This window comes from Eurytemora carolleeae, unplaced genomic scaffold, assembly GCF_000591075.1.
Source record: "Eurytemora carolleeae unplaced genomic scaffold, Eaff_2.0 scaffold1299, whole genome shotgun sequence".
Lineage (NCBI taxonomy): Eukaryota > Metazoa > Arthropoda > Copepoda > Calanoida > Temoridae > Eurytemora > Eurytemora carolleeae.
Genome location: NW_019397196.1, coordinates 1 through 27,523, shown reverse-complemented (window position 1 = coordinate 27,523; position 27,523 = coordinate 1). Strand labels below are relative to the sequence as shown.

General features: G+C 31.5%; 1 protein-coding gene and 1 long non-coding RNA gene across 2 annotated transcripts; one reads left to right on the top strand and one right to left on the bottom strand.

Annotated features, from left to right (window-relative positions):
- Nucleotides 1-1,733: 1,733 nt before the first annotated feature.
- On the top strand, nt 1,734-18,003 carry LOC111712668 (WD repeat-containing protein 37; the record flags this gene model as incomplete). The annotated part of the gene is made up of 19 exons (XM_023487348.1): nt 1,734-1,814; nt 2,838-2,893; nt 3,854-3,917; nt 5,594-5,666; nt 5,995-6,037; nt 7,640-7,733; nt 8,037-8,107; nt 8,607-8,631; nt 9,559-9,690; nt 9,818-9,904; nt 10,191-10,247; nt 12,782-12,850; nt 13,634-13,698; nt 14,605-14,659; nt 15,227-15,294; nt 15,846-15,920; nt 16,351-16,422; nt 16,909-16,968; nt 17,916-18,003. Coding segments are annotated over 19 exons (1,335 nt in total), but the record flags the coding sequence as incomplete, so codon positions are not given.
- Nucleotides 18,004-24,382: 6,379 nt separating this feature from the next.
- Nucleotides 24,383-27,285, bottom strand: LOC111712667 (uncharacterized). Its single transcript, XR_002767513.1, has 3 exons — nt 27,246-27,285; nt 25,417-25,526; nt 24,383-24,441 (listed from the first exon to the last, which is right to left on the bottom strand). It is a non-coding gene; the product is annotated as an uncharacterized LOC111712667 (long non-coding RNA).
- Between the last annotated feature and the right edge of the window lie 238 nt (nt 27,286-27,523).

Below are 27,523 nucleotides of genomic sequence, written 5' to 3'. Positions count from 1 at the left end.
AGTACACTCTAGTACAAAAGATGTGTACACCTCTGAAATAACTTTCCTTACATTGTAACCTTGCTCCCGCCATTTACCCGCACCTGAACAATAACATTTCTGTGGGTCTCCCGAGTTCCCCAATCAAAATTTGAGGCAAATCGGTCCAGGGGTTCCCGAGTTATGATCGGACAAACAAACAGACACCCACACAGAGATTACAACTTTATATAAATATAGATATGTTTATGTACAGGGTGTTCCAAAAAACGATATTTAAGACATTGATGCACTTACTGCTATGGTTCAATTTTTAAACATTGTTGAAATCTTTGAACATTTCCGATCGATTGATATCTATGAGAGGTATGTAGCACTAAAATTAAGGAAGTATTATTCAATTATGTTGTATGAAGTATATGTTATTTTGGCTTGGTTGAGTTCATATATTATTTTTTTAGAATTTTTAATATATTATGGAATTTTGTTAAGGTCTTTAAAACATGCAAATTTTTAAAGCAAGTCTTAAAGGTTCAGTTATTGTTAAATAATGGCAAGAACTTGCAGCTTACAACGCAGGAAAGTAATAATTTCTTGCTTTTGAGTACCAGGGTCACAGAACTGCTTTATGTCATGAAAGAAGAATTTATGAAAATGTAATGGAGTAAGGAACAGTATTCAATGTGAATAGTAAGATGAGTCCTGGATATTCATCCAGCGGAAGAATTAGACATGGTAGATACTAGATACTCCTAGAAATGTTGTCAGGGTTGCTGCAGTAATGAACAGAGATGCTGCCAAACTCATTGGAGCTAGAAATACTTCTCCTCTGAGTTCTGCAAGGAGAAACTCTTTGATTTTAAGCAAGTCCAGTTGGTCAATATTGTCCAATCAGAAGGGAGGAACTTAAACCTGAAGATTTATCAAGAAGGCAAACTTCAAACGGTCAATACTTTCTTTATTTTAGTGCTACAAACCTCTTATTGGTTTCAAAAATGTACAAATGTTTAAAAATTTAACCATAGTGAGTGCTACAATGTTTTAAAGATCGTTTTTTTGGGACACCCTGTGTATATATATTCTATTGTGTACAACCAGTCAAAAGTAGACAAAGGTGAACTATATATACAATAAACATACATATACAAATCAGAATAATTAAGAATAATATGATACACCAACTGCCAGCAGCTTTTGTATTTTGTACAGGGTGTACATAAAAAAGTAGTTAAAAGAAAAATCTTCATAAAACTTAAAGGAAATCTTTTTTAAATGTTATATTAACAAATGCCTTGTCTAGGCTTTAATCACAGAAACAAGGGCACACAAATCCAGCGAATTATAGGGATTAGAACTCAATTCCTTTATAGATGCCGGTTTTGATGATAGTGGGACACCCTTTATAAATGACAGAAAATAATATATATCACTTTATGACATAAATCCAATATCTAAGATTAATCTGTAGTATTTATAATAATCTATTTGAATTAGAACAAGAACTACATAGTATCATAAAAGTATCAGGAAAAATATATTTTATGAAAATTCGAGTATCTATCTATCTATCCATTTATCTATCTAAATATCTAAATATCTAAATAGCTATCTATATATCTATCTTTCTATCCATCTATCTATTTATCTTTTTTATCTATTTATCCATTTATCTATATATCTATCTAACTATTTATCTAAATATATATTTATATTTATCTATCTATCTATATAACATTCTATCTATCTATCTATCTACCAGGGCTAAACTGCACGGACTGTTTGGAATGATAGAGAAGGAGTTTGAACACCTTTACCTAGAAAATCTAAACCTTCAGGTGGAGCTGGGATCCGGTTTTTATTTTTTTTATTATATATAATTTCAAGTGAACTTCCATTTAAAGAGGTATACATCAATTTACAACAGTGCCCTATAAAATGCTTTATCTGTAATCTGAGCATCTTTACTTTTGCGGATTTGCGGATTTAGCAACAGAAGTAACTTAAAAAATGATCTCACTTTAAGATAGAAACCCAACTATATCTTGCTAAATACTACGCATATATAGGTTTTAAGTGCAGCCGTTATGAATCGATTATGTAACTTTTTTTTTATTTGAGGGTTCATTGAAATTACGTCGACAATCCAAAAAATAGGCTCCATTAGAATCTGATTAGTTTATATTTCAAACTAGCTGAAGGGCCTGTCGAAAAAAAGAAAATTTGTAAAAAATTATTTGAAAAAAAGAAATCGATTTTTTAGCCTATAACACCTCAGGCTACCCCTGAGTGTCCACACACATTTTCAGCCCATTCAGTCCAGCTGTTTGGCCAGCCAGGGGGAGGATATTTATATGAATGCCTTGTTTCATTATATAGATTATTATATTCTTTAAGTTTACTTTCTTTAATGATTTTCCTGAAATGTAAGGAAAGGAAACAAATAACAAATACCATTTTCAACATAAAGGTATTATTACTTTAAATTTAAAACATGGTAATGTCCGATTCACAACGGTAACCTTAAAAGCTTTGTCTGATCAAGTGTGAATTAGAACTTAATGTTTACAATTTTTGAAAATATAATATTTTCAATTGTGCAGTTTTATACAAAAGTGACTTGCACATTCTTACTCTAGAGAAACTTCTGGAAATTTTTAGAATTTATAAATCTTTTATTCCTAGAGAGACAATATCTTCCACATTATTGATCAGATAAAGGTTACTGTTGTGAATAGGGCATTACCATCTTTACATGGATGGAGGATAAATTCAATTTACACCAACTGCACCCTATAAGTAAACGTCCAAACTTTTTATAAAAACGTTTAACAACGAATCAAAAACCCATCCCTATTTAGGAGAAGTTAGAACTAATAACAGAAAGATATGAACGGGAGTCCTTGTGCACGGACAGGTAGATGTTTTAAATTAAAGAGATCGTTCACTTATTTGGATAAATTTCATGGTAAACTAATTTGCCTATTAACTATTCATTGTTCATTGGTATTAGTCTTACTTTTCTAAGATATCTATGACCGGAGAAAGAGCCGATTTATCGTTTAAAATTCCAGCGGAAAGGTATGATACCTTTGCATAGACACTAGTTAAACGTTTTTTCAATAACAACAGACCAATAAAATCTAAAATTATCATATTTTAATGACATCGTGTGTCAGCCATTAAATGATAAAATATAAAAGGTTTTGATTTTAGCATTAGCAAGAAATTAACGTTTTTTGTTAATTTCTTTAATAAATCACTGGGATTCCTGGGAAAGTATAGGAAAACGTCAAATGTTTAAAATAAGTAAAGTTTTGAAAGCAGACAATTGAAAATAATTTTAAAAAAAACTTAAGATATTATAGACTTGAAAAGAATTCATTAGTAAAAAGTTAAGATTGAGTGGAATAACAAAGCATGGTTGCACATGCAAACTATATTTATATTATAACAATACACACGATTAGTGTTGGACCAACTAAAGTTGATCTAAATGCGCATGATATTCGCCTGAGGCGAATATATTTCCATTTGACTTTTCTGATCAGATGCTTTGTGCTAACTGCCCAGTCTTTGGGGATCCCTGGTATAAGATAGCCGAGAGAAAGCTTTGTAGTTTAGCGCCAATTGACAAAGTATGTAAAAATATCAAAACAATGAAAACCACTTTCGATTTCAATTTTTGATTTCTACCAAACTTTTAAACAGCATCGAAACACAAAAACACGTTAACAAAGAGTAGATGTCAATTAACAGTTTCTTTTTGTTAACTTGTAAACTTGTAAACTTGTAATTGGAAAAAAAGCTTGTTGGAAATCAAAACTTATTAGAAAAGTCGTTTTCATTGTATTGAACTAAACACCGACCACTGTAGGGCCCTGGGAGCTGATGATATTGATGGGTTATCTACCTACAGATCTACAGGGTCAACACATAAGGTAGGTCGGAGGGGCATCCTTAAAGAGTCTGTAAGCGCGCGTTGTTTTTATGTAATTAATTATGCAATATGCAAAGATGGCAATGCCCGATTTATATCTGCAATTAAAAACTTTTTCTGACGAAGTATGAATTAGATATTAACCTTTATAATTTTGAAAACTAATTATTTTCAATTATGGTTTCTCTTCAAAGTGATTTACGTATTTCTACGGCAGGCTGACATATTGGAATTAAATACTTTTCAATCTAGAAAACTTTGCATGAAAGTGATTTAAAAATAAATTGCGTTTTATATACTTACTACCATTGAATTTCATTTAATCTCAACTGAAATATGAAAAAGTTCATTTTGCTGGAATTTAGAATTCCTGAGACCAGATTTTATAAATCATGAGACATAGTTGAACCACACAAATTAAGCTGAACTGTTTTTCTTCAGCTTTGCACAAAAGAAGTGGTTCAACGCGGTTATAAACTACATTATCTTATAAATTGTTGAATTTGATCACTGGTGTAATAATTTTAGATTTTAGTTTTTTCAAATATTAAGAAAAGAAAACTTACTTTGTTGCATAAATAGGATAAAAAACTTTTTCATATCATAAACTTTCGTCATTTTTCCTTTATCTTCGCAATCTATTTTTGTAAACATTTGATATTTCAAACTTTGACAATCGATTTGATTCAGCAGAGTTCATAGTTCTTTGTTTGAAATATCAAAGTACCCCTAAATCGGTTGCATGCATATCAGAATTATAAAATAAAAAATTAATAAATAATAAAATTATGCAAATGGTAAAGAACACCAGTTTCCCACACATTTTGATAAGAAAACCTGATAGAACTACAGGAGTGTTCTTAGTTTGGTTGAACATTTTAAAGTTTAGTAAGTTGACTTTTACAGAGAATGATTATAGTTTTCTAGGCTAAGTTGGATTCCTAAGCTATATGCATAAGAATGTATATCCTTATCAATGTATATATATGCTTAAATAAAAGTCTATACCCATGTTTGTTTAATGTTTATATATATGTCTATAACAATGTTTGTTCACTCCCTTTAAATATTCCTTTCTCCAGTCTGTTTATTCCTTTCTCCAGCCTATTTATTTTTTTTCTGACTTTTAGAAACCTTGATATAGCGAAAGGAACTGACTACAAAGCACAAACTCTATTTTTCTAAGTTTTATATCTATGTTATGTCATGTTTGATTTTTGAAAGTTTAAATTCTGACATGCAGTGATAACCAGAAAAATATAGAATAGAAAGACGACATTGAAGCAATACTGAAGTGCATTTGATGTTGTTACAAAGCAAATAGCTTTAAGAAAGTTATTAAATGTGCCTGTTTACACTCCACAATTGTTGTACCACAGCTGTTCAATGGATTATTTAAAGTCATAACTTTGATTCTAAAAGTCGACTTCCTTTTCCAGATTTTTCTGGTTATCACTGTATCTAATATTCAAAGTTTAACATATTAAAAGCTAGAATAAACAGGTATGTTGCATAGATCTTGGATTGTCCGGCCGAGTCCGATGTGTGTTTTTTTAGATAAAAGTTCAATCGTAAGCAAGGTATATTTTGTTTAGGACATTTTGTAATATCCTAATTTTTGAAATTTAAGGATTTGGTATGTTTGAAACGATCATATTTTATATTTTTTTTTCTCAGGTTTTTGGGTCAGGAGGCCGTCTTAAGTCCCACACAAACAAACTAAAGTATCAAACAAACAAAATAATGTCAGGTATGGAAAATTTCAAAGTAAGATTTCTGTATTATTAATTAAATCTATATTTTTGGTTTCCCATAAAAAAGAGAGCTTGATATTTTATTGAAAACTGTAGTGTTCTCCAAGCAATTCAGTTTTTCGCACACAATCAACATTTTTTAAATTTTATAATATAATTCATATTTATTTTATCCACGAAAATTCGTATTTTCTCACATTTATCATATATGGCCTTTGAGCCGAAAGACTGGTTTAATTTTTTTCTTAATTCCTAAAATTGCGTAACCATTTTTTCTTATAAAAGGTGTAAACAATCCCATCAGGAATAAAAATATTTGTCTAGGATTGAAGGCTGTCCCTCCTATGACAGCTGCTCCAGTAAAAAGGTGAGGATTACAAAAATAGAATTTTATTTTTTTTCAAATTCAAATATTTATGTTTTGATATTTACCTTGTCTTCCTTTTATATTTGTTAACCCTATTCTTAGCTGGAAAATTTCGTGTTGGATACTTAAAATCCTGATTGCTTGATCTCGATAACCACTGTAGGCACTTTTAATTTGAGGATTTAGAAAAACTGTACCTTTCCATATCTTCATAGTAGTTACTCCTACCCTGATCATATCAATTCCTTCAACCCCTGATTGGTACGATTACCATGCAGGATATCAAATAAAGATAGAGATTTAGCATTGATCTTGATATTCACAATACAAGAATTCCCAGCTCTTGTCTTTTTGTCTAATATATCTAGGACGGGGGGGGGGAGGTTGCGCANTTGAAGCAGGGTTTTTGTTGAGAAGGTTCTTTTTTTATAGTTTAGACTTTTAAAATAGTTCAGAATTGTTTTTCTAAATTTTAGAAAATTTTATTAAATATTGGAAATTCGTATACAAATTATAATAAAAAAGAAAAATTCTTTTCTAAATTGATTTAAGTTAAATGTCATTTTTGTGATGATACAGAGCCAAGATATCTGTTCAATACAATATTCCAATTATAATGGACTATTTTAAACATTTATGATAATAATAAAGATTTTGAATCTACTGAGAAAGCCTGTCATTTTCACCATTTTCTATGGCTTAGATTTTTGTGCATTATCCAATCTCTTTGAGAGGGTTGCGCCCCCTCCCCAACCCACCTTCTTTTTATTGAGCTTAGAAGGTGCGCTCCTGCACCATTGCGCTTTAGTATAATGAGCAAAAAGCAGGCAGGGATTATTAAATAATGTTAGATACAGTTGGGCTTGAATTCCGTAGGCAGTCCCATTTGTAAATTATTATCTAGGTTTCATCCAAGCAAAGAATTGGTTCTCACAACAAGTGGAGATGGTAATTAATTTTTATTTATTTATTAATTTAACATGTATAATAAGTATAAATATTATGTACAAGGTACTGCACATATATGGCAGTGTGCTGTGAACATGTACAATGAGTCGAGTAGTGGCAGGGTTGCAAGTTCTGAGGAGGAAATTGATAATCCTGATGGAAAAGATGTTTTTGAGGAACCATTTAAACATTTAAATAGAACCTAAACTGGTTTTATCTTTGTTAATTTTAGCATTCTTTTCCTTTCCGGATTTGTATTAACAGGCCGGGGAGGTTGCGCATTGGTGTATATCAAATTTATGAACGATTAGTTTACAATTTTGGCCACCAGGTTTGGCTATAGTGGCGCCAATTTGTAGCGGGTATTATAAAGTGGCGCCTTGGAGGCGGTATTCCAAAGTAGCGCCTTTGTGTTGGAATCCAGCGTGGCGTTCTGACACTCCAAATTATTAACAAATATATTCCAAAATGATAGTTATAATAGCATTAGAAATGAAGATAGAGATTCAAATATTGTAATTTTGATTATACAAGCACAAATTTAGTAATCAGATTGATAGAATATTTCAAAATGTATGGACAAAAAATTGCAAATTGTTGTTGTAATGCCGCAATTTGGATTTTTGGAATTATACATTAAAAAATTTCCTTCAGGTATCTGGGACATAAGGATGGTGTCTGGGATGTCTGTGTCGCTAAACAAAGAAATCCTCTTGTAGCAACTGCATCAGCTGATCATACAGCCAAGGTTGGTTGTTTTTATGGTTTGGTTGGTTTGTTGGTTTTTTTTTGGTTGATTGACTTAGTTGGTATGGTTGGGTTGGCTTGGTCGGTTTGTTTGGTTTGGTTTGATTTGGTTAGGTTGATTTATAAGGTTTGGTTGGTTTGGTTAAAGATGTCAGAATTATATGTAGTTACATTCTGTCATGATGACTAGCGTTTTTTTACCATTGTTATTTTCGTCTCTCATTTCTCTAAACTAATCTAGATACGATAAAAAAACTAAAAATTTTAGTTTGTGTAATTTTTAAAAAGATAAATAATTCTTTAGGTTTGGGGGATGCACAGTGGTAATTGCCTTCTTAACTACCAGGGACACCAGGGGTCGGTCAACTCAATCAGGTAGATTTAAAGGGGCGTAATTACGTAATTTTAAGTGACCCAATTTAAATCGATTTACATTGGTACCTTTAAAGGGAATGTAAGCGTAATTTCAAGTGACCCTTCATGCGAGTTACAAAGATTGATATGACTGTGTTCAATTGACCCTTCATGCGAGTTACAAAGATTGATGTGACTGTGTTCAATTGACCCTTCATGCGAGTTACAAAGATTGATGTGACTGTGTTCAATTGACCCTTCATGCGAGTTTCAAAGATTGATGTGACTGTAAGCGTGATCAAGCAACTGACCCTTTCTGCAAATATGTCATTTTGTTAATAACAATGTCCTTCATGCGAGTTACAAAGATTGATATGACTGTGTTCAATTGACCCTTCATGCGAGTTTCAAAGATTGATGTGACTGTGTTCAATTGACCCTTCATGCGAGTTACAAAGATTGATATGACTGTGTTCAATTGACCCTTCATGCGAGTTTCAAAAATTGATGTGACTGTAAGCGTGATCAAGCAACTGACCCTTTCTGCAAATATGTCATTTTGTTAATAACAATGGTTCCCTTAAAAGCTTTGTCTGATCAAGTATGAATTATATATGAACGTTTATAATTTTAAAAACTCATTATTTTACAAAGGTGACTTGCGCATTTCTACTGCAGGATTATATATCGGAATTATCTGAATTAGATAGTTTTAAACCTAGAAAAACGACAATATCTTCCACATTACTGATCATATAATAATTTCAAAGGTACCGTTGTTAATCGGGCATGGCCATGTGAAGAGCCACTTTAAATTAAGCTTGAAGCCATTTACTGGACATAAAATATGAAAATATGTTTGAAAAGATCAAAATTCCTTCCTTTAATTTGCATCTTAAAGGGACTGTAAAGGAAAAATGAAGAGGGGGTATAGGCTGAAAGTTAATCATTTTAGCTCTTGATCGCGACCCATGAAAGTTTTATCTGATGTTCCTGTTTCGAGAAATTGAAATACAACTGTGTTAAAATTATACGAAAGTTCATATATGTAAAATTTAGAAAATCTTAAACTTAAATCACATGACCAGAACTATCACCAATGGCAGAGCATTATACTGGTCACGTGTCTCCGCCTTTATCACGTGACCACTGTACTGCACTGCCATTGGTGGAATTTCTGGTCAAGTAATACGGACGTATAAATAATATTATGAATTAAATCTATAAAAAATAGAAATTACAAATATAAAATTAGAATTAAAGTAAACCTAAGTTACAATTAGCTTTCTCTGGGATATCTTTGTTTTCAGATTGGTTGCATATTTGCTGAATTTGACCTTTTTAAAGCCACTGCTTTTATACAAAATTGTATATATATTAATTTTCGTATAAATTTGACAAAGTTGTAAATCAATTTCTCGAGATAGGAACATCAGATATAACTTTCATGGGTCGCGATCAANTATGTTAAGATGGTATTTATTGCACAGTACGCTGAATATGAAGATAGTTTATTGGGAAGTGTCCTAAGAACCCCTCTCATGGTTCTTCAGGGGCATTCAGGGGTAGTTATCTCAGGAGATTGGTTCCCAGGAGGAGATCAGGTAAATATGAATTCCCTAAGTATTGGATAGAAATAACAATTGTACCGTAAACGCCGCAGAATTTGATTCCATTTTATATTTTTCTTAAACTCTCCCTTTAACACTCTTTAAATATTGTCCCTTTAAGGTTGTGACAGGAGGTTGGGACAGACAAGCTTGTGTTTGGGATTCTTCTACAGGAGAACTATTAAACCAACTAGTTGGTCATGATGAGGTAGTCATTCATTATTATCTAGTGTAGATAATCAGTAAATTTATGCGAGGCTAACTTAGTTCTCCCATTCGCGGGGTTTCCATTCATCTATTCAACGTTCTACTAGTTGGTCAGCCATCATAAATTTAACTATCCGGGAGAGAGTAAGATGGGCGGCTTCATTGACCTTCATCTAAGGCTTGGCAACTTTCCGTCAAAATCAAATCAAACGGCAAAAAAATTTCAAATTTTGAAATTGAGCAAAAAGAACAGTTCCTATAAAAGATGTTAACCGTGACATTTTTAGGACCTAACACATACAACAACCCATCCTACTCAGAGATTAGTTGTTACAGCCAGCAAGGTAAAAATATACTAAATTAAGGAATGGTTCACTTTTTTATTTACAAAATTTGGTAACTACAAAAAAGTGACAATTTGGTAATAACAATTTAGTAACTACAAAAATGTGACAATTTGGTAATAATATTTTGGTAACTACAAAAAAATGATAATTTGTTAGCGACATAAAAGTCACAAATTGGTAACGATAATTATGGTAACTACAAAAAAGTGACACAGGGGCACAGTAACATTTTGTCAAATTCATTTTGGTCTAAGTAACATTCCGTCAATGTTAAAATTTTCTTGGTCTATGGTTCATTTGGTCTAAATAACATTTTGTCTAAAGTAACATGTGGTCTAAAGTAAATTTTGGTCTAAAGTAATATTTTGTCTTAAGTAACATTTCGTCTAAAATAAATTTTGGCCTAAAGTAACTTTTTGTCTAAAGTAATTTTTGGTCTAAAGGTACTTTTGTCTAAAGTAAAATTATGTTAAAAAATCAAAGGTCTACGATATCAGGTTGCAAAGATTTAGAGATTAGACAATTTAAGTTTTTCTCTCACATTATTGAGGGTTAGGTTAGGTTAAGACAATTCTGGGCCGAGCGCTTCGGCCTTTTAAATGTGGAATAATGTGCTGTCTCTCTCATTATGTTGGGTTAGGTTAGGTTAAGAAAATGTCTGGGCCGAGCTATGCTGCCTCCTAAATGTTAAATTATGTGCTGGCTGCTCTCACATTATATAGGGTAAGATTAGGTTAAGACAATGCCTCTAACATGATGAATAATGTGCTGTCTCTCACATTATTTTGGTTTTGGTTAGGTTAGGTTAGGAAAATATCTGGGCCGAGCGCTGCGACTATGATGGGCTAGTGGGGGCCGAGATCTGCGGCCACTTAAATGTTGAATAATGTACTGTCTAATAATGTGTTTTGGGTCAGTGGGTTAAGACTACTTTTGAGCCGAGTGCTGCGATTAGAAAAGGGTATTACAGTTACAAAATTTAAAAGAAACTTCCTAAATAAGAAGCGTTAAATAATCAGCTAAAACCAACTTCTAAAATTAAGGAGGCCGCAGCGCTCGGCCCCCTAGCCATCCTAGCCTTAGCGTTCGGCCCAGAAATTGTCTTAACCTAAACTAACCCATCATAATGTAATTAATTAATTATTGATAAATAGAATTATGTATACTTACCAAATTAGAACCTTTTTATCAAATTTTCACCTTACCAAATTGGCATTACCAAAAAGTCACTCTTATGTCGTTACCGAATTGTTGGTACCAATTGTCATTATTAAATTGTAATTTTTATTTAATTACCAAAATGTCATTACCAAATTGTCGTTACCAAACTGTCAAGTCATATATTGGGACTTTTGTAAACTTACCAAACTGTCATTACCAAATTGTCGCTGCCAAATTGTCGTTACCAAATTGTCGTTACCTAATTGTCACGTTACCAAATTGGCACCTTACCAAATTGTCATTACCATATTGTCATTGCCAAATTGTCATTACCAAAGTGACATTACCAAAAATCCGCCCATCCACCGTCCACTCTCGTTATACACAGGTTGTAATAGTGTAGTCCATGGCCTGGTCCATTTCTATCCAAGATTTTATGAGAAAAGTCAATTATAATTCCAATTTTACTGAATCCCCTTGTCCCACATCATTCCCATTTCTTACATTTATATTTCTGCTGGAAATTCTTTCTTATGATAATCCGGACTTTTATTTTTTCTTCTTGACGGGGGTGTTGGAATAAAGGGTTCACCGACATAGGGTCAAACGACCCAGGGTCAAACGACCTAGGGTCAAACGACAACCGGTCACTCACGCGACAAAGGGTTAAACGACAAAGGGTCAAAATGGATAAAAAAAAATTTATGTATTGCTTTAGGGTTAGGTTAGGTTAATTTCTGGGCGAGCGCTCCGGCTAGGATTGGCTAATGGGGGCCGAGCGCTGCGGCTACTAGTTCTAATGAACAAAGAAATAGTTTGAAATTAACCAAAAATAGTCTAAAAGAAATTTTGCCCGTTTGTAGCACTTTTTGACCCTATGTCGTTTTACCCTTTGTCGCGTTTTTGACCGTTTGTCGTTCAACTCTAGGTCGTTTTACACTATGTCGTTTGACCCTATGGCATTTGACCCTAGATCGTTTGACCTTATGTCGGTGAATCGAATAAAGGAACCATCAACTTATTTTTTTACTGACCCTAACCCCCCCCCATAATCATTTTTAGAAGAATGCTTGGCCCCTGTGTAAACCCCTGTTTTTGAATCTTTTTTGGAAATATTTTTATTTTTATTTTTATTTTGAAATTAAATTTCTAAAATCCAATCCTATTCATTCAACCAAACAAGTTTGCTTTTTTACTCTTGGAATAATGAAACAATAAAAATAATGAAACGAACGTTTTTGATTGTCCATGGAATTTGGGAAATAATATTTAATTCGTTTTTTGTCTTTTCTTCTCTCAATTTGGAACATTTTTGTGAAAAGGCCCTCCCTGTATTGCAATACAACATAATTTTTTTTTTATATTTTCAGGATTCGACCTTCCGACTTTGGGACTTCAGAGAAACTATTCATAGTGTCATGGTTTTTCAAGCACACCAGGTAATTATCAATAATAAAAATACTCAAAATATCTTTTAAAGGGATTATTCACTAGTTTAAATACCCCCATTTGCTAAATTTTTGGAAAACAGATGTTTTTAGGGTTAGAATTATCGATACATTGTCAAGATAAGGAGGAAAACTGTGTTTTTGCAAATTTGTGTATTTAACAAAATTTCAAAAATGTATTCGGTACATATGAGAAACCCGTGGCCGAATTTAAAGAATTTGAGCGGCGGTTTAAATTTAAGCCGAGGTTTAAATATGGTTGGTTCCTCTTAAAATTGCATCAAATGTTTCAAGATTTAAACCGGCGCTTAATTTAAACCGGGTTTTGGCGGATTTAAACCGCGGCTCAAATTCTTTAAATTCCATCTCCGTTGTGTTGAATTACAAAATTGAGGTACAGGCCGGGTGTCCCAATAAACATGGGAATTCAGTGACGAATTCGATATCGTCTTTTTAAATAATTGTTTGATTTAGTAAATGGCTGCATAAGGGTGTACTTAGCTTAAAACAATTGAAAATCGCAAAATACAAGTAGAGTAAACTTCTTCACTATTCATCTTGCAAAGACATTATAAACACATCTTTACAGTCTTTTACCCTTTTTATAAAATAAACTCTAGCAGACATAATAATATTATGGCTTTTGAAATTAGGTATAACAATGCTAATTTATAACAAAGACGATATCGAATTCGTCACTGAATTTCCATGTTTATTGGGACACCCTGTACTATTTTCAAACAAGTGCACTGTCTCTTTAATCCGTGATTTCAGGATTCCGTGACCTCTGCAGTCTTTGTTCCAAACACAGACTTCATTGTGTCAGGCTCGGACGACAGGTAAATAAACCGGTTTGATCAAGTTAAAAATTTTCAACAGAATAAATAATCCGGTTTTTAACTTGTTTATTAGTAAAATATGCAAACAGGTTTTAATTGTTCAGTAAAATATACAAACTGGTTTTAACTGTTCAGTAAAATATACAAACTGGTTTAGAACTTGTTCGGTAAAATATACAATCTTGTTTATAACTAGTTCAGTAAAATATACAAACTGATTTTAAACTTGTTCGGTAAAATATACAATCTTGTTTATAACTTGTTTAGTAAAATATACAAACTGGTTTGAACTTATTCGGTAAAATATACAATCTTGTTTATAACTTGTTCAGTAAAATATACAAACTGGTTTTGAACTTGTTTAGTAAATATACAACCGTATTTATAACTTGTTCAGTATAAAATACAAACAGGTTTTCCACTTGTTCAATAAAATATACAATCGGGTTTGAGCTTGTTTAGAAGAATAAATAAATAAACCGGGTTTGAGTATAGTTTTTTTTGTGCTGTCAATATTTCCGGAGAAATTAAGAATTTCGTTCAGATTTCAAATTTTTAATTAAGTTGAAATCGGTAATATTTAAAGCGTATAAAATTAAGACCACATTTGAAAAACAAGAGAATAAGACAATTTTTTAATTATTAATTCTAGAATTATGCTTCTAAAATTAAAAATGCCGCAAATTTTTTTAAAGATAAAAAACGACATTAAAGTCGTTTTGCTACTGTCGTTTTCCGTGGGACACCCTTTAAAATAAACTGGTAGAAATCTTTAAACTTTAGATTGGCGTCAACTTGAAGGGAATAAAACCATTGAGAAGTATTGACGAATGTCATTCATTTAGATTAACAACAAATTTTACCTTTTCAGTATTATGAACATCATATTGTTTTAATGTTATTTAGAAGTACTAAAGTGTGGGATTTAAGGAATATGAGAGCTGCTGTGACAAGTATTCAGGTAGCAAATCAAATCAATTTTCCCGCCAAAACTAGAACAAAATATTGAAAATTTACATTTCTGCAATGTAATAACCGTTGAAGCTGAAATAATTTCCAAATCATATAATTTTACCTTAACCTGTAAGCTGATACAATTCTTTTAAAAAGAGGTGGGCAGTGGGCACTGGGCAGGATAGATCTTTTTAATTCGGCATTTTTAACGATGTTATTTAACTAAGTGTAGAAACTCAATTCAGCTAACGGTTCGTCTGATGTTATTAATTATTCAAAGTCTTTCCGTTCAGAATTTTACGTTAATTTTCAAAACATCTTTTAATGGAACGTTGCTTTTAAAACAGGAGTACATAATATTTTCTTAAAAAATCATTTCTTGAAACCCCCCTTGTCTTGACCCCCTTCCCCCCTCCCAATTATAATGGAATGTTTGATTCGATTGAAAAAAAAATAAAATTTTCAAAAGGAAGTAAAACTGTCCAATTTATATCAAACTTTTTTTTATTATTTTCCCTGGGAGGGAAATTAATTCTTCATAAAATAAACCCCTGTGAAACACTGGTCTATTTAGAGTGACAGTGCTGTGAATAGAATAAGTGTCAACAATGTCGGTCTTATAGCTGTACCGTATGATAACAGGTATACATACAGTTGTAGCCAGTAGAAAATGGAAAGAAAGTTATTTTTGTATTCTTTTTAACATTCTTAATTACCAGAAAACAGCCAGTTGTGTCTATACGGTCATTTTTTAGGGATGAGCCTGCAAAAGAGCAAAATATTTTTTTAAAATTATTTTTTCGTTATAGCAAGAAGTTTCATGTCACTTTGAGTCCCAATGTAATGTTTTTTTGTTACATCTCTATAAGTGTCAAAGGTTGGCCCGCTATATGTAACATACATACATGCATTAACACATACATGCATCTATATTTATTCTGATTCTGTATAATATATAAAAGATGAAACAACGACGGATTTGAATTCTCTTTGTGGACTTACATAAAAATGGCAGTGAAAATATCATGACATGATTAATAATATTTAAATTAATCAAATTCCTTTTGATACAGACACAGTTAAACCCAATTTTTTGAAAAAACTTAAGATAATATTTGAAATCTTATTTGTTAAAATGCAATTATTTCACACTAAAATTTAAGTAATTTTAATCTTAATCTTCATTCTTATAGGAATATTCGAATATTTGATCTGACTGGAAATCGTCTTGCAAGACTACCACGTTCTTCGAGACAAGGACATTCAAGGTATTTCGAGTATTGGTAATATGTTCATTCCTTTTATTCAATCTTTTTCTTGCTCGTTCAGTCATTCAAATAATTTCAGATATTAAAATAATGTAAATGGGCAAGTGCATAGTTTTTTTTGTGAAAGTTTGTATGTTTGGTCGAATTGCAAAATATTTTTTAATACATAGAAAAAAGCAGTTCCACCATAAAAAGGTGTTTTACTCCTAAAACATCAACACTGTAAAACAATTCAAATCCCAAGGGTTTTCTATACTCAGAATCAGAACAGACCTATGCATACATTTTAAAAAGTTGCACATTCGAAAAAAAATCACTTAGAGTTCAGGGAATGAAAGCTCTAAACCGGGCTTATATCACAAATCTGACATTGTGTGTCAGATTTAGACAAATCATGCATTGGGACTTTTCTCCCCTGGACTTTATCTAGAATGGCCTGCTGCACTGCCTGGGCTGAGGACTTGAACCAGAGACCAAACCTCTTTAGTGTTGGATTCGACAGGAACAATATAAATATGCTTTACACCAGTCACCACAATATAATGATAGAGGAATACGACCTTAAATTATTTTAAATATTTTTTTAATTCCTTTTACTACATTTTTAAAACTGTTTTTAGTAAACGCAAACGTTTTCTTCTCAGAAACATTATTTTCGTTCTAAGTAGGGAAGTGAGATTATTCCACCATAATTGGCTCTTTACGCTAATCAAACCTAAGATTGCAACTTTGCAACTGTGAAATAGGAAGACGACATTATAGCAAAACTTTTTGTACTAGGAACTTATTAAATCACTTATTAAGTGAAATGGGTCTGTTAACACTGCACATTTGCAGTGTACCATGTTCGTTGGACTATTAAAAAGTAATAACTTGAGTCTAAAAGTCGTCTGTCTATTCCCAAGTTTTCTGGTTCTTGCTGTATATAAGAAATTTCTAGAACCCCGGCCGGGAGATGAATCCCTTCATTTATATTTTAATAAATCAGACAAGTTATTGGATGGTCAATACAGCAGAAGGAATTGCAAGAAGAAAAAGAAGGATTCAGGTATTAAAGGGGACTGTAAGCGTAATTTTTAATGACCCTTTCAGGCTGAGATTACAATGCCCGATTCACAACGGTACTGTGGAAGACAGTGTCGTTTTTCTATGTTTAAAAGCATTTTATTATGATTATTCCCATATGTTTTCCTTCAGTAGAAATGAGCAAGTAACTTTTGTAGAAAAACCACAACTGAAAATTATCAATTTTCAAAATTATACGTTTATATCTAATAAATTCTTGATAAGTCAAAGCTTATAAGGGTACCGTTGTGAATCGGGCATTGTTATCTCTGCATGAAATTAAGCTAACAGTCCCTTCAAACATTTTTATCAGTTGAAAATGTTAAGGCAATCCTTCTAAAGGTTTAAAGGAAAATTTAAAATGCTACGAGATAAAGCCCGAAGATTGAATCGGATATTCTATCGAAAATGTTCTTAATTTTAAAATTTTGGATTCAAATTCAATAGATGGATATTTCATGAATCCGGGCTGTGCAAAGATAAAACATTAAATTAAAGGGAATCTCTACGTAATTACAAGTGACCCATAATTCAAAGATGTTCAATTTAACCCTTCATCTAGATGCAAAAATGACAAAGATTAACTTTTTTCCGCTGAAAGTTGATTTTACTTTGTGGGGATTCTACAAAAAACAATCGTCGCGGTTATACGCAATAGAGACAAAATGAAGAATGAACAGATTTAACATATTTCAAAGCAAAAACTGTAATCACATAGGAAGGGGGGGGGGGTATAAAATTCCGCTTACAACTTGCCAGACACATGGAACAGTTTTGTATTTTTTCCGTCTAAAATCATTCATTTGCAGAAATTTCCGATTTTTGCAATGTCTAAACACATGAAATGTGACAACATTGTGTTGTCCTGTTCTGCATAATGCACAATGTACATTGTACAATGTACATTTACATATTGTTCATCTTGTTTAGGCTAAGTCTGAGTCTCAAGGGAAAAGATATTTCCTCTTTGAAGGAACATTTACTGACCTCTTTGAAGGAACATTTACTGAAGGAATAGATCAACAAGATCAACAAGATCAACAAGATCAACAAGATCAACAAGATCAACAAGATCAACAAGTTCAACAAGATTAGAAAGAACTCCAAGTCTTCAACCTATTTACACAACAAAGGCAACAACATCAATAGGGAAACTAGAGGGGTGGCAATGCAATCCTATATTTATAAAACGTACAGTAGATTTAGAGCTTCCTGGTAAAACTATCCTGATTTACTTGCGCCCATATCTTAGTATTAATCTTAGCTCTTCCTTACTCATCTTTCTTACTTTTCGTACATTTTGAACAATTTCTTGTTTCTATATAGTTGGCGGTTTTTTATTTTTAAACCCAGAATGATATTTTCAAACAATACAAAACTCAAAATTCCGGTGTTGCACTAACTAAAACAAGAGGAATTTTTAAAATATATAAAATTTAAAAATCAGTATTCCCTAAATTCTTATCTAAATATATATTCTCATTACATTTCTAAATTCTCAGCTTATTTTTTAGAATCTCATTTTAATTCTAAATTCTAATCTTATCTCTGAATTCTCATGTTATACTTCTAAATTCTCATATTATGCTTCTAAATTCTCATATTATACTTCTTAATTCTCATTAAAAAAATCATTTAATGTTAATATAAAATGTATTCTTTGTTTAAATTCTCATTTTATTTATAAATTTTTATTCTATTCATAAATTCTCTCACGAAATTAAAATCATAATTTTTAAATCTAAATTCTCATAAAGTTAATTTTACACGATGTCTTGAAATTGCGTGACCCCATGGTAAATTGTTTTAAAACCGTAAAAAATAATTTGCAAATAAAAAGTTCCAGTCAGGGGCGGATACAGGAATTTACTTGGGATTTCGTAAACTTACATTTCGTCAATTTACATTTCGTCAACCTTACATTTGGCCAATTCACATTTGGTCAATTTAAATTTCGTCAACTTACATTTCGTCACTTTACATTTCGTCAACTTACATTTCGCCAATTTACATTAAGTCAATTTACATTTCGTCAATTTACATTTCGTCAACTTACATTTCGTCAATTTACATTTGGTCAACTTACATTTCGTAAATTTACATTTCGTCAACCTTACATTTGGTCAATTACTACATTTGGTGAACTGTTACCAAATGTTAACTGATACATTTCATCCCACTACATTTGGTCAACTGAAACAAAAACTTAAAAATTTGGTCAATTTTGATTTACAGGGTGTCTGCATTTTACATATATTTAGATATCGAAAATGGAACAATTGTAACAATTGTAATATAAAAGTACAAATAAAACTGACAGATGAGAGCCGTCACAATAGTTTAGTCTCCTCTGAGACCAAACATGAAATATTTGCATGCAGGTAGCTCGAGTATAGTGTTGTTCCATCTACCAATCTACCGTTCCATGACTTCACTCCATTATATTTGTGGTGTTGATCCTTGTACTCGAAGTTCTGACAATCTACCAAAATGTTCTTTTTCCTGTTGGACAAGATGAAAATATGCCCGAGCCTGGATTTCCATGTTGAATCTGAAAACTAACTAAAATATTGAGTTGTTGCGAAGTTAATGTGCCAATATTCATGGATTTGTTCTGCTTATAATCAAGCTGGGATTGGGAATCATGCTTTCAAATATGAAAGTTGACCAAATTTTAGGCCGTTGTCACAGATGACGAAATGTATTAATTGACGAAATATAAAATTGACGAAATGTAAATTGCCCAAATGTAGTAATTGACGAAATGTAAGGTTGACGAAATGTAAGTTGACCAAATGTTAATTGACGTAATGTATCAACTCCATTTTCCTCAGCCAAATTCACCAATTTTTCACGGGTGAACCATTGCTTTAATGCTCTAAATATTGAGTTGTTGCGAAGTTTGTGTGCAAATATTCAGGGATTTGTTCTGCTGATAATCAAGCTGGGATTGGGAATCATGCTTTCAAATATGAAAGTTGACCAAATTTTAGGCCATTGTCACAGTTGACGAAATGTATTAATTGACGAAATATAAAATTGACGAAATGTAAATTGCCCAAATTTAGTAATTGACGAAATATAAAGTTGACGAAATGTAAATTGCCCAAATGTAGTAATTGACGAAATGTAAGGTTGACGAAATGTAAGTTGACCAAATGTTAATTGACGTAATGTATCAACTCCATTTTCCTCAGCCAAATTCACCAATTTTTCACGGGTGAACCATTGCTTTAATGCTCACCCCTGTATCCGCAACTCGTTCCAATTTATTTACGGTTACTTTGAATATAACGGTTACAACTTCAAAAAGTTCTTTTTCATTGTAACTTCATGCTGAATCTTACAAATAACTAAAATTATAAATGGAAATTCCCTCGTCTTTCGGAATTTTTGTATTCTAAATGTTTAAAACTGGGTGTCTCAATAACCATGGGAATCAAGAAAAACATGTATCACCGAAAACTATATAATCTTGGGATTTTTAAAATGTGGTCTACCATTTATGAATTAATTAGGACTAGGTAAATTCAAAGACAGTCTCACATTCTTCGCGAAAGGACAATTTCAAAATAGAATTGAAGAAGCTATTAAACTGGAAAACGGCATTTCATCGACTCAAAACTGACAAAATATTTCGAGTTAGTTTTACAAACAACTAAACCTAATCAAAAATACATTTTTTAAATTCAAAGACATGGTATCAGGGAGATATTAAAGAAGTTTTTTTTTAATTCAAAGACATGGTATAAGGTAGATATTCATGAAGTTTTTTAATTCAAAGACATGGTATAAATATAAAAGAGATATTATAAAAGAAGTTTTTAAAAACTAAATGAAATTACCAAAATTCAAAGTCACAATTCATCGTTCCTTTGAAATGTTTATTCCAGGGTATTCAAGCAAACAATTGAAAAAAAATTACTCAACTTTTTTTCTTTAATTATTCAAATAACAAAAAAACTGTTTTAACATTTAATATTTTCGTCAATTTTTAAAGACTCGAACACAATTTGGAAAGCTGAGAATAAGAACAATCTATTTTTATTCATACACGTTTTGACAGCAAAGTCGATTTTTAGAATTTTAGATGTTTACTGGGATACCCTGCATAATGAATTCCCATGTTTACTGGGATACCCTGAATAATGAATTCCCATGTTTACTGGAATACCCTGTATAATGTATTCCCATGTTTACTGGAATACCCTGTATAATGTATTCCCATGTTTACTAGGATACCCTGTATAATGTATTCCCATGTTTACTGGGATACCCTGTATAATGTTGAATTTATTACCATGTTTACTGGGTACCCTGTATAATGTTGAATTTATTACCATGTTTACTGGGTACCCTGTATAATGTTGAATTTATTGCCATGTTTACTGGGATACCCTGTATAATGTTGAATTTATTACCATGTTTACTGGGTACCCTGTATAATGCTGAATTTATCACCATGTTTACTGGGATACCCTGTATAATGTTGAATCTAAATTGTCGATAAATAGATAAAAATGTAAAACCACTACACTAAAGTTGTTCTCTCATTGAGCATATAAAATAAATATGAATCTCTGACACACCCATGTTGTTAAATATCATAACTTATCATGTTTACAGTGGTCGTCGTATATATCAATTCAATGAAGACTACTTTCGATTTCAGTTTCAATCCTAACAAGGTTTTAAACAGCATGGGTACATCAAAACATGGAAATAAAGTAAAATTGTCAAATAAAAGCTTTTCTTTGTTTACTTGTAAACTTGTAATAATCAAAATTTGAATAAAAAGTCTTTGTATTGATATTGTATTGGTATTGTATTGACCACTGTAGTTAATGTTATATATATATGTATCATGCATTGTTGTAATTTATTCAAAAAGTTACACAGTTGAATTTTTTCCCTTTTTTAAATTTCTGTAAATCATTTTTAATGATTTTGATGATAAAACGTTGTACTGCAAATTCAAAACAATCATTTTGTTGACACGAGTATGAAATCAAAATAGATTGCGCTATTTCCGATCTCTAGTGCCTTTATATTCAATTCATTCAAAATAATTATTTATGACTGGTTTACTAATAAAGTTTGACCAATTAACATGAATGGAATTAATTGACGACTTCAGTTTATTGAGAAAAACATGCAAATTATCGGTTATACTCCATAGAACATACTATAGCAGACGTAATTATATGAAAAGGCTAATCCTTAAAAAATCGTCTCTCAATTCCCATGTTTATTGGGACCCCCTCTCTACTTAATACGATGCGTTCGATGTAAATAGTCGTAACATTTTTCAAACATTTTTTAGAAATTATTAAAATTTAGCTGGTTATAGAATTAAGTAATTTGTCAAGTTAATAAGCCAAAGTTTTATCTTTGGTATTATAAAATGTTGTTATTATATTTTAGAGTTTATCTTCAAATAAATATTTAGAAAAAGAAACTATTTTTTTTTGTATAAATGATTTAAAAGTTCAGCGTCGTAATTAATTTCATTTGTAATTTATTTCCCGGTCGTAGTATTAATAAATAAATATCAATTAAAGAATATGGGGGTTTATCTTTAACTTGTTTATTCTTTTTGAAATACAAGTTTTGATTTCTATCCCATTACAGTTACATAGTATTGAACTGTATCTATCTATAAATTTGGCTTGTCTGCCTGTTTGGGTGTCTGTTTGTTTGTATCCAATAAACGTCAAAACGGCTGAACCGATCGGGCCCAAATTTTTTATGGGACCTCACGGAGCCCCAGGGAAGGTTTATGAATTATCAAAATTTCAAATATTTGTCTCCATCAAAATTCGATCTTCATTATATTTTTGAAAATTTTGAAAATCCACGAAATTTTTTTGTAAAAATCCGCGAATTATTTTTGTTTTGTTTTACGATGTACACAAAGAGAACATGTTCACAATTAATTTAGAAGATGGGCGTGTAGCGCCAAAGTGAATAAATACTAAAGTGGAACAGACTAAAGAAACGACGATTCTGGAAAGTTTATGATCGTGCAAACTTTTCTATAATATATAGAGTAGAAACAATGTCTAAGATAAAAAAACGCTTTAAAGAGAGTGCAGACGAAATTTTAAATGTACAGCTTCCGTTGTGAGTTGTCCTATTAAAAACTTTGGCTGATCTTGGATAAATGAAAATTTCTTATTAGTCGAGGTGAAAAATGATTATTTTTAAGTCTATTTTCTCTGTAAATGTGTCTTGCACATTGACAGAAACAAACAGAATTCTGCAATTTTTTTATAGAAAAACGCCGATTACTTCCTCACTGATACTCATATAGGTTTACAGGGTACCCTTGGTAATCATATATGCCACTCTTCTTTTTAAATGAATGGCCAATTAAAAATTAAATCTGTAACAATATTTTTGAGTCATCTCTCAATAATCTTATTTAGTTTAAATATTTTATTTCCGACTTTATAAAAACAGAATAACAACAATCATCAGGGGAAGAATAATAAATAAGGAACCTGAAACAAAATAATATAATATCTATCAGAGGTCAAAACTGTTAAGTGAGAACGCGCTTATCTACAACCCTTGATCGCGATATCCACTGAGAAAATTTGAACTTTTTTGTTAAAAACACTTAAAAATATCTTGTTTGATGTGAATCTTGGGTAAAATGTTATAATTGGCAAATGAGTTGTTCAATAATTTTTGCGAAATTTGAACGAATTTCGGAGAAATTTGAACGAATTTTGGAGAAATTTAACGAATTTTGGAGAAATTTGAACGAATTTTGGAGAAATTTGAACGAATTTTGGAGAAATTTAACGAATTTTTGAGAAATTTAACGAATTTTGGAGAAATTTGAACGAATTTTGGAAAAATTTAACAAATTTTAAAGAAATTTGAACGAATTTTGGAGAAATTTAACGAATTTTGGAGAAATTTGAACGAATTTTGGAGAAATTTGAACGAATTTTGGAGAAATTTAACGAATTTTTGAGAAATTTAACGAATTTTGGAGAAATTTGAACGAATTNTTTCAGAATTGAGCATTTTTTTTCAGAAAAATTAATTAACTGAGTTCTTGCCTCCAACTCTGATTTTTCAATGTCTTAGTCATTGCAACTTGATGTCGCACACCTTTGATATTTTCAACTATGAATTCTGTCAGATCAAAAAGTGCACATGTAAGTTATAAATTCTAAAGGTTTTTTACCATCAGGTTGCAATGATATAGGGCTTAGAAAATGTTTGATGAAAAGGCATTATTGCAATTGGCATATTAGTTGATGCTCTTTAAATGGGGGATCAATTGATATAACGTCGACAGTCATTAATTGAATTTAAATTAATCAATTGGAATTAAAAACTTTTGTTTATTATCCTGTGTGAAAATACCTGAATTATCTTTTGTAAAATCAGTCTTTGATGTTTATTTTTCTCTTCTTTTCTACGCAGGTGTTCTGTTCTCCTAATACATATAACCAGGGGCGTATACGGAAATTATAATTTTTTTTTGGGGGGGGGGCTTTGGTTTTAGCACCCGTTGAGGCCTAAAACCCCCTCTGGAAATCATAGAGTTTACGGTTTCAGAGGGGGCTCAGCCCCAAAGTCCTCCCCCCTCTGATATACGCCTCTGTATACATATTGTATATCTACTAAATGAATACATATAAGTTAAAAAGGTTTAAAGTCTCTTTATGATAACAAAGTAAAACAGTCGTGTATCTATCTACACTTTATCCGGCCCATATTGAAGAGGACAACTAAAGAATTTGCATCATATCATGTCGTTTTCAAAGCTTATTTAAAATCGATTCTGTTAAAGTCGATCTACTCAACGTAGAATCTCAAAACCAAGCTATAAATAAACATTCATTTATCTTTCCAAAAACAAACAAATTCAGATAGATTTAGATTTTATTCTAAAAAAATTGATATTCAACACAGAAGTTCTGATTATGTTTGAGCAAATTAATCATGTACCCCTTTAAAGCTGAAACATAACCCTTAGGCATTTTGGAAAAATACAGCTTTAGTAAACTTTTTGTTTACATAACAATCACTAAAGAATTTTCGATGCAACATTAAACAAATTCTTTTTTCGCCTTCATTTAATATGGGATATTCTCGCAATTCTGCATTATGCCAGCAAATGCACTTATTACCTTGATATATGTACTCGTTATGTACAACTGGTTACCTGTATATGTACTTCATATTTACAGCAAAACACCTGTATAAATATTTACAATGTACACTAGTATAGCTGGATATACTTGTTTTGTAGAACTGTTTACCAGGAAATGTACTTGTTATATATTTGAATATATATTTGTTATTTACAACTGTTTACCAGGACATGTACTTGTTATATATTTGAATATATNACTTGTTATGTACAGCTGTTTACCTGGATATGTACTTGTTATGTACAGCTGTTTACCTGGATATGTACTTGTTATGTACAGCTGGGAGAAATGTTGGAGGAAATGGGTTTAAATTATACGCACACTTCTCAGGTGGAAGTCGTCTTATATTATTTCTCTTAGAATTCTGGAATTAATCAATCAATAAAGCACAAGGAACACACGGGACCTTCACAGGTGTCCTGCAGTGAGGGGAGGAAGGCCAGCCACAATTATTACTAGTTCGAGCCACATTCTCCTCATTTTCTCGTCCGAGCCACCTCTAAATCCTGGTCCTTCCAATATTATTTTTTAAAAGTGTCTAGTCCTCCAAGATAAAACATTTTTTTTTAAGAATCGGGCCACGTTAGGGCATAGATGAAATATTGAATTTTAGTAAATCTAAAAAAATAGTCTCAATTGAATTAAAGTTTTCGAGTTCTATGTCTTTAAAAATGTTCACCTTTTTTACGCGCATTTTAGATATTCCTGGTGTAAAATGCCGCAAATAATTCTGAGATTATAGAACTTTAATCTTTTTTCTTAATTATCTGAAAACCATAGATTTTATCCAGGTGGTTCCATGGGGAAAATAATTGCAATACTTCAGTCTATCCATATTTTATGCCCTAACGTGGCCAGGTTTGTTAAAAAATAGTTTTATCTTCAAGAATTAGAAACTTTTTAACACATAACAAACGAAGGACGAGGATTTCGATGTGGTTCGCACGAGAAAATGAGGAGAATGTGGCTCGGACGAGAAGTTGTTGTGGCTGGCCTTCCTCCCATCCTGCATTAGGATCAATAAAAATCTTGAATATGAAGACGACTGTTAGACTTAAATTATAATTATAAATAGTCTATTGAACCTGGAAGCACAGCATTGTACAAATAAATATTTCACTAACTTACAGGGTGATTTTTCATCGTCTCTTATCTCATTAGATATACGTTAGATTGCTTAAATGTCGTCTTTATGTTTTAAGACATTAAAATTGAAATCATTATTGATACAAATAATGTCCTTATAACAGTGTCAAAATTAAAGACGATCCGAAAGCCGTCTCTCAACTGTCATGTTTGTTAAGGGACACCCTGTACATATAAGCTAAAAGAAACATTTTATGCTGAGTTCAACTCTTCCCGAATCCCGGGACTGACCAGTATCATCATCATTTCTGATTCTACATATCACTACGGTACTCTTAAAAACCTTAGTATTATCAAGAATTTTCTTGAGATATTCTTGTTTTTTTTTTAGCTAAAAGATTATTTTTTTATCCTTGCTTCTCTGTTAATGCGATTTGCGGATTTATGCTGCAGTCACAGTAAAGGAATTGTCAGAATTAAACATTTTTCAAATAGAAAAACTACAATATCTTTCTCATTGTAATACAGATATAAGGGCTGAAAGGTACTGTTATGAATCGGACATGCCATTTTATTATTAATTGAGGGTCACATTAAAATCCCTTAAATCACGTTGACATGTATGATTATGAAAATAAATGAATGCTTTTAACATGATTTTTAGTGTCAAGATTAAAATTTTTAAAAGTATGGATTATTAAGGGTGAAATAATTTCATCAAAAATGTCAAATTCTTTTTTTCGCCAGCAGAGAATTTTATTATAACAAATTAGGATTAGAAGAAACTTTTATAATAATACAAAAATGTTAATAATTAGAAACTCACTCAGTAATTAAGTGTTTAATAAACATGCATTGTCCATTTGTCCGTTTTTTATATTTCAAAAATTACTTTATTTTAGGCAGAAAAAAAAAAGTTTTTTTGATACTCGTATCAAATATATTTCCAAGACCCTGTTTTTATTATGATGACCATTTAATGATTAGCAAAATATACCTGGAGAGAGATTTGTGCGATAATGGCAGCCATACTTTCTAATTTATCAATTAATTATTATAAAACATCGAACCAAGGAAAAGTTTTTTTTTAACCTCCTTTAAATTCGTAATTCAAGTCCTCTAAGATTTCGGTAAACTAGTCTGACAAAATCCAACCTATCCAATATTGTAAGAACGACGGAAACCAATCTATAATCTTGAAAAGATTGGTTTACGTCTTTCATACAATCTTGGATTGGTTAGTTTCAGTCCTTCATATAATCTTGGATTGGTTGG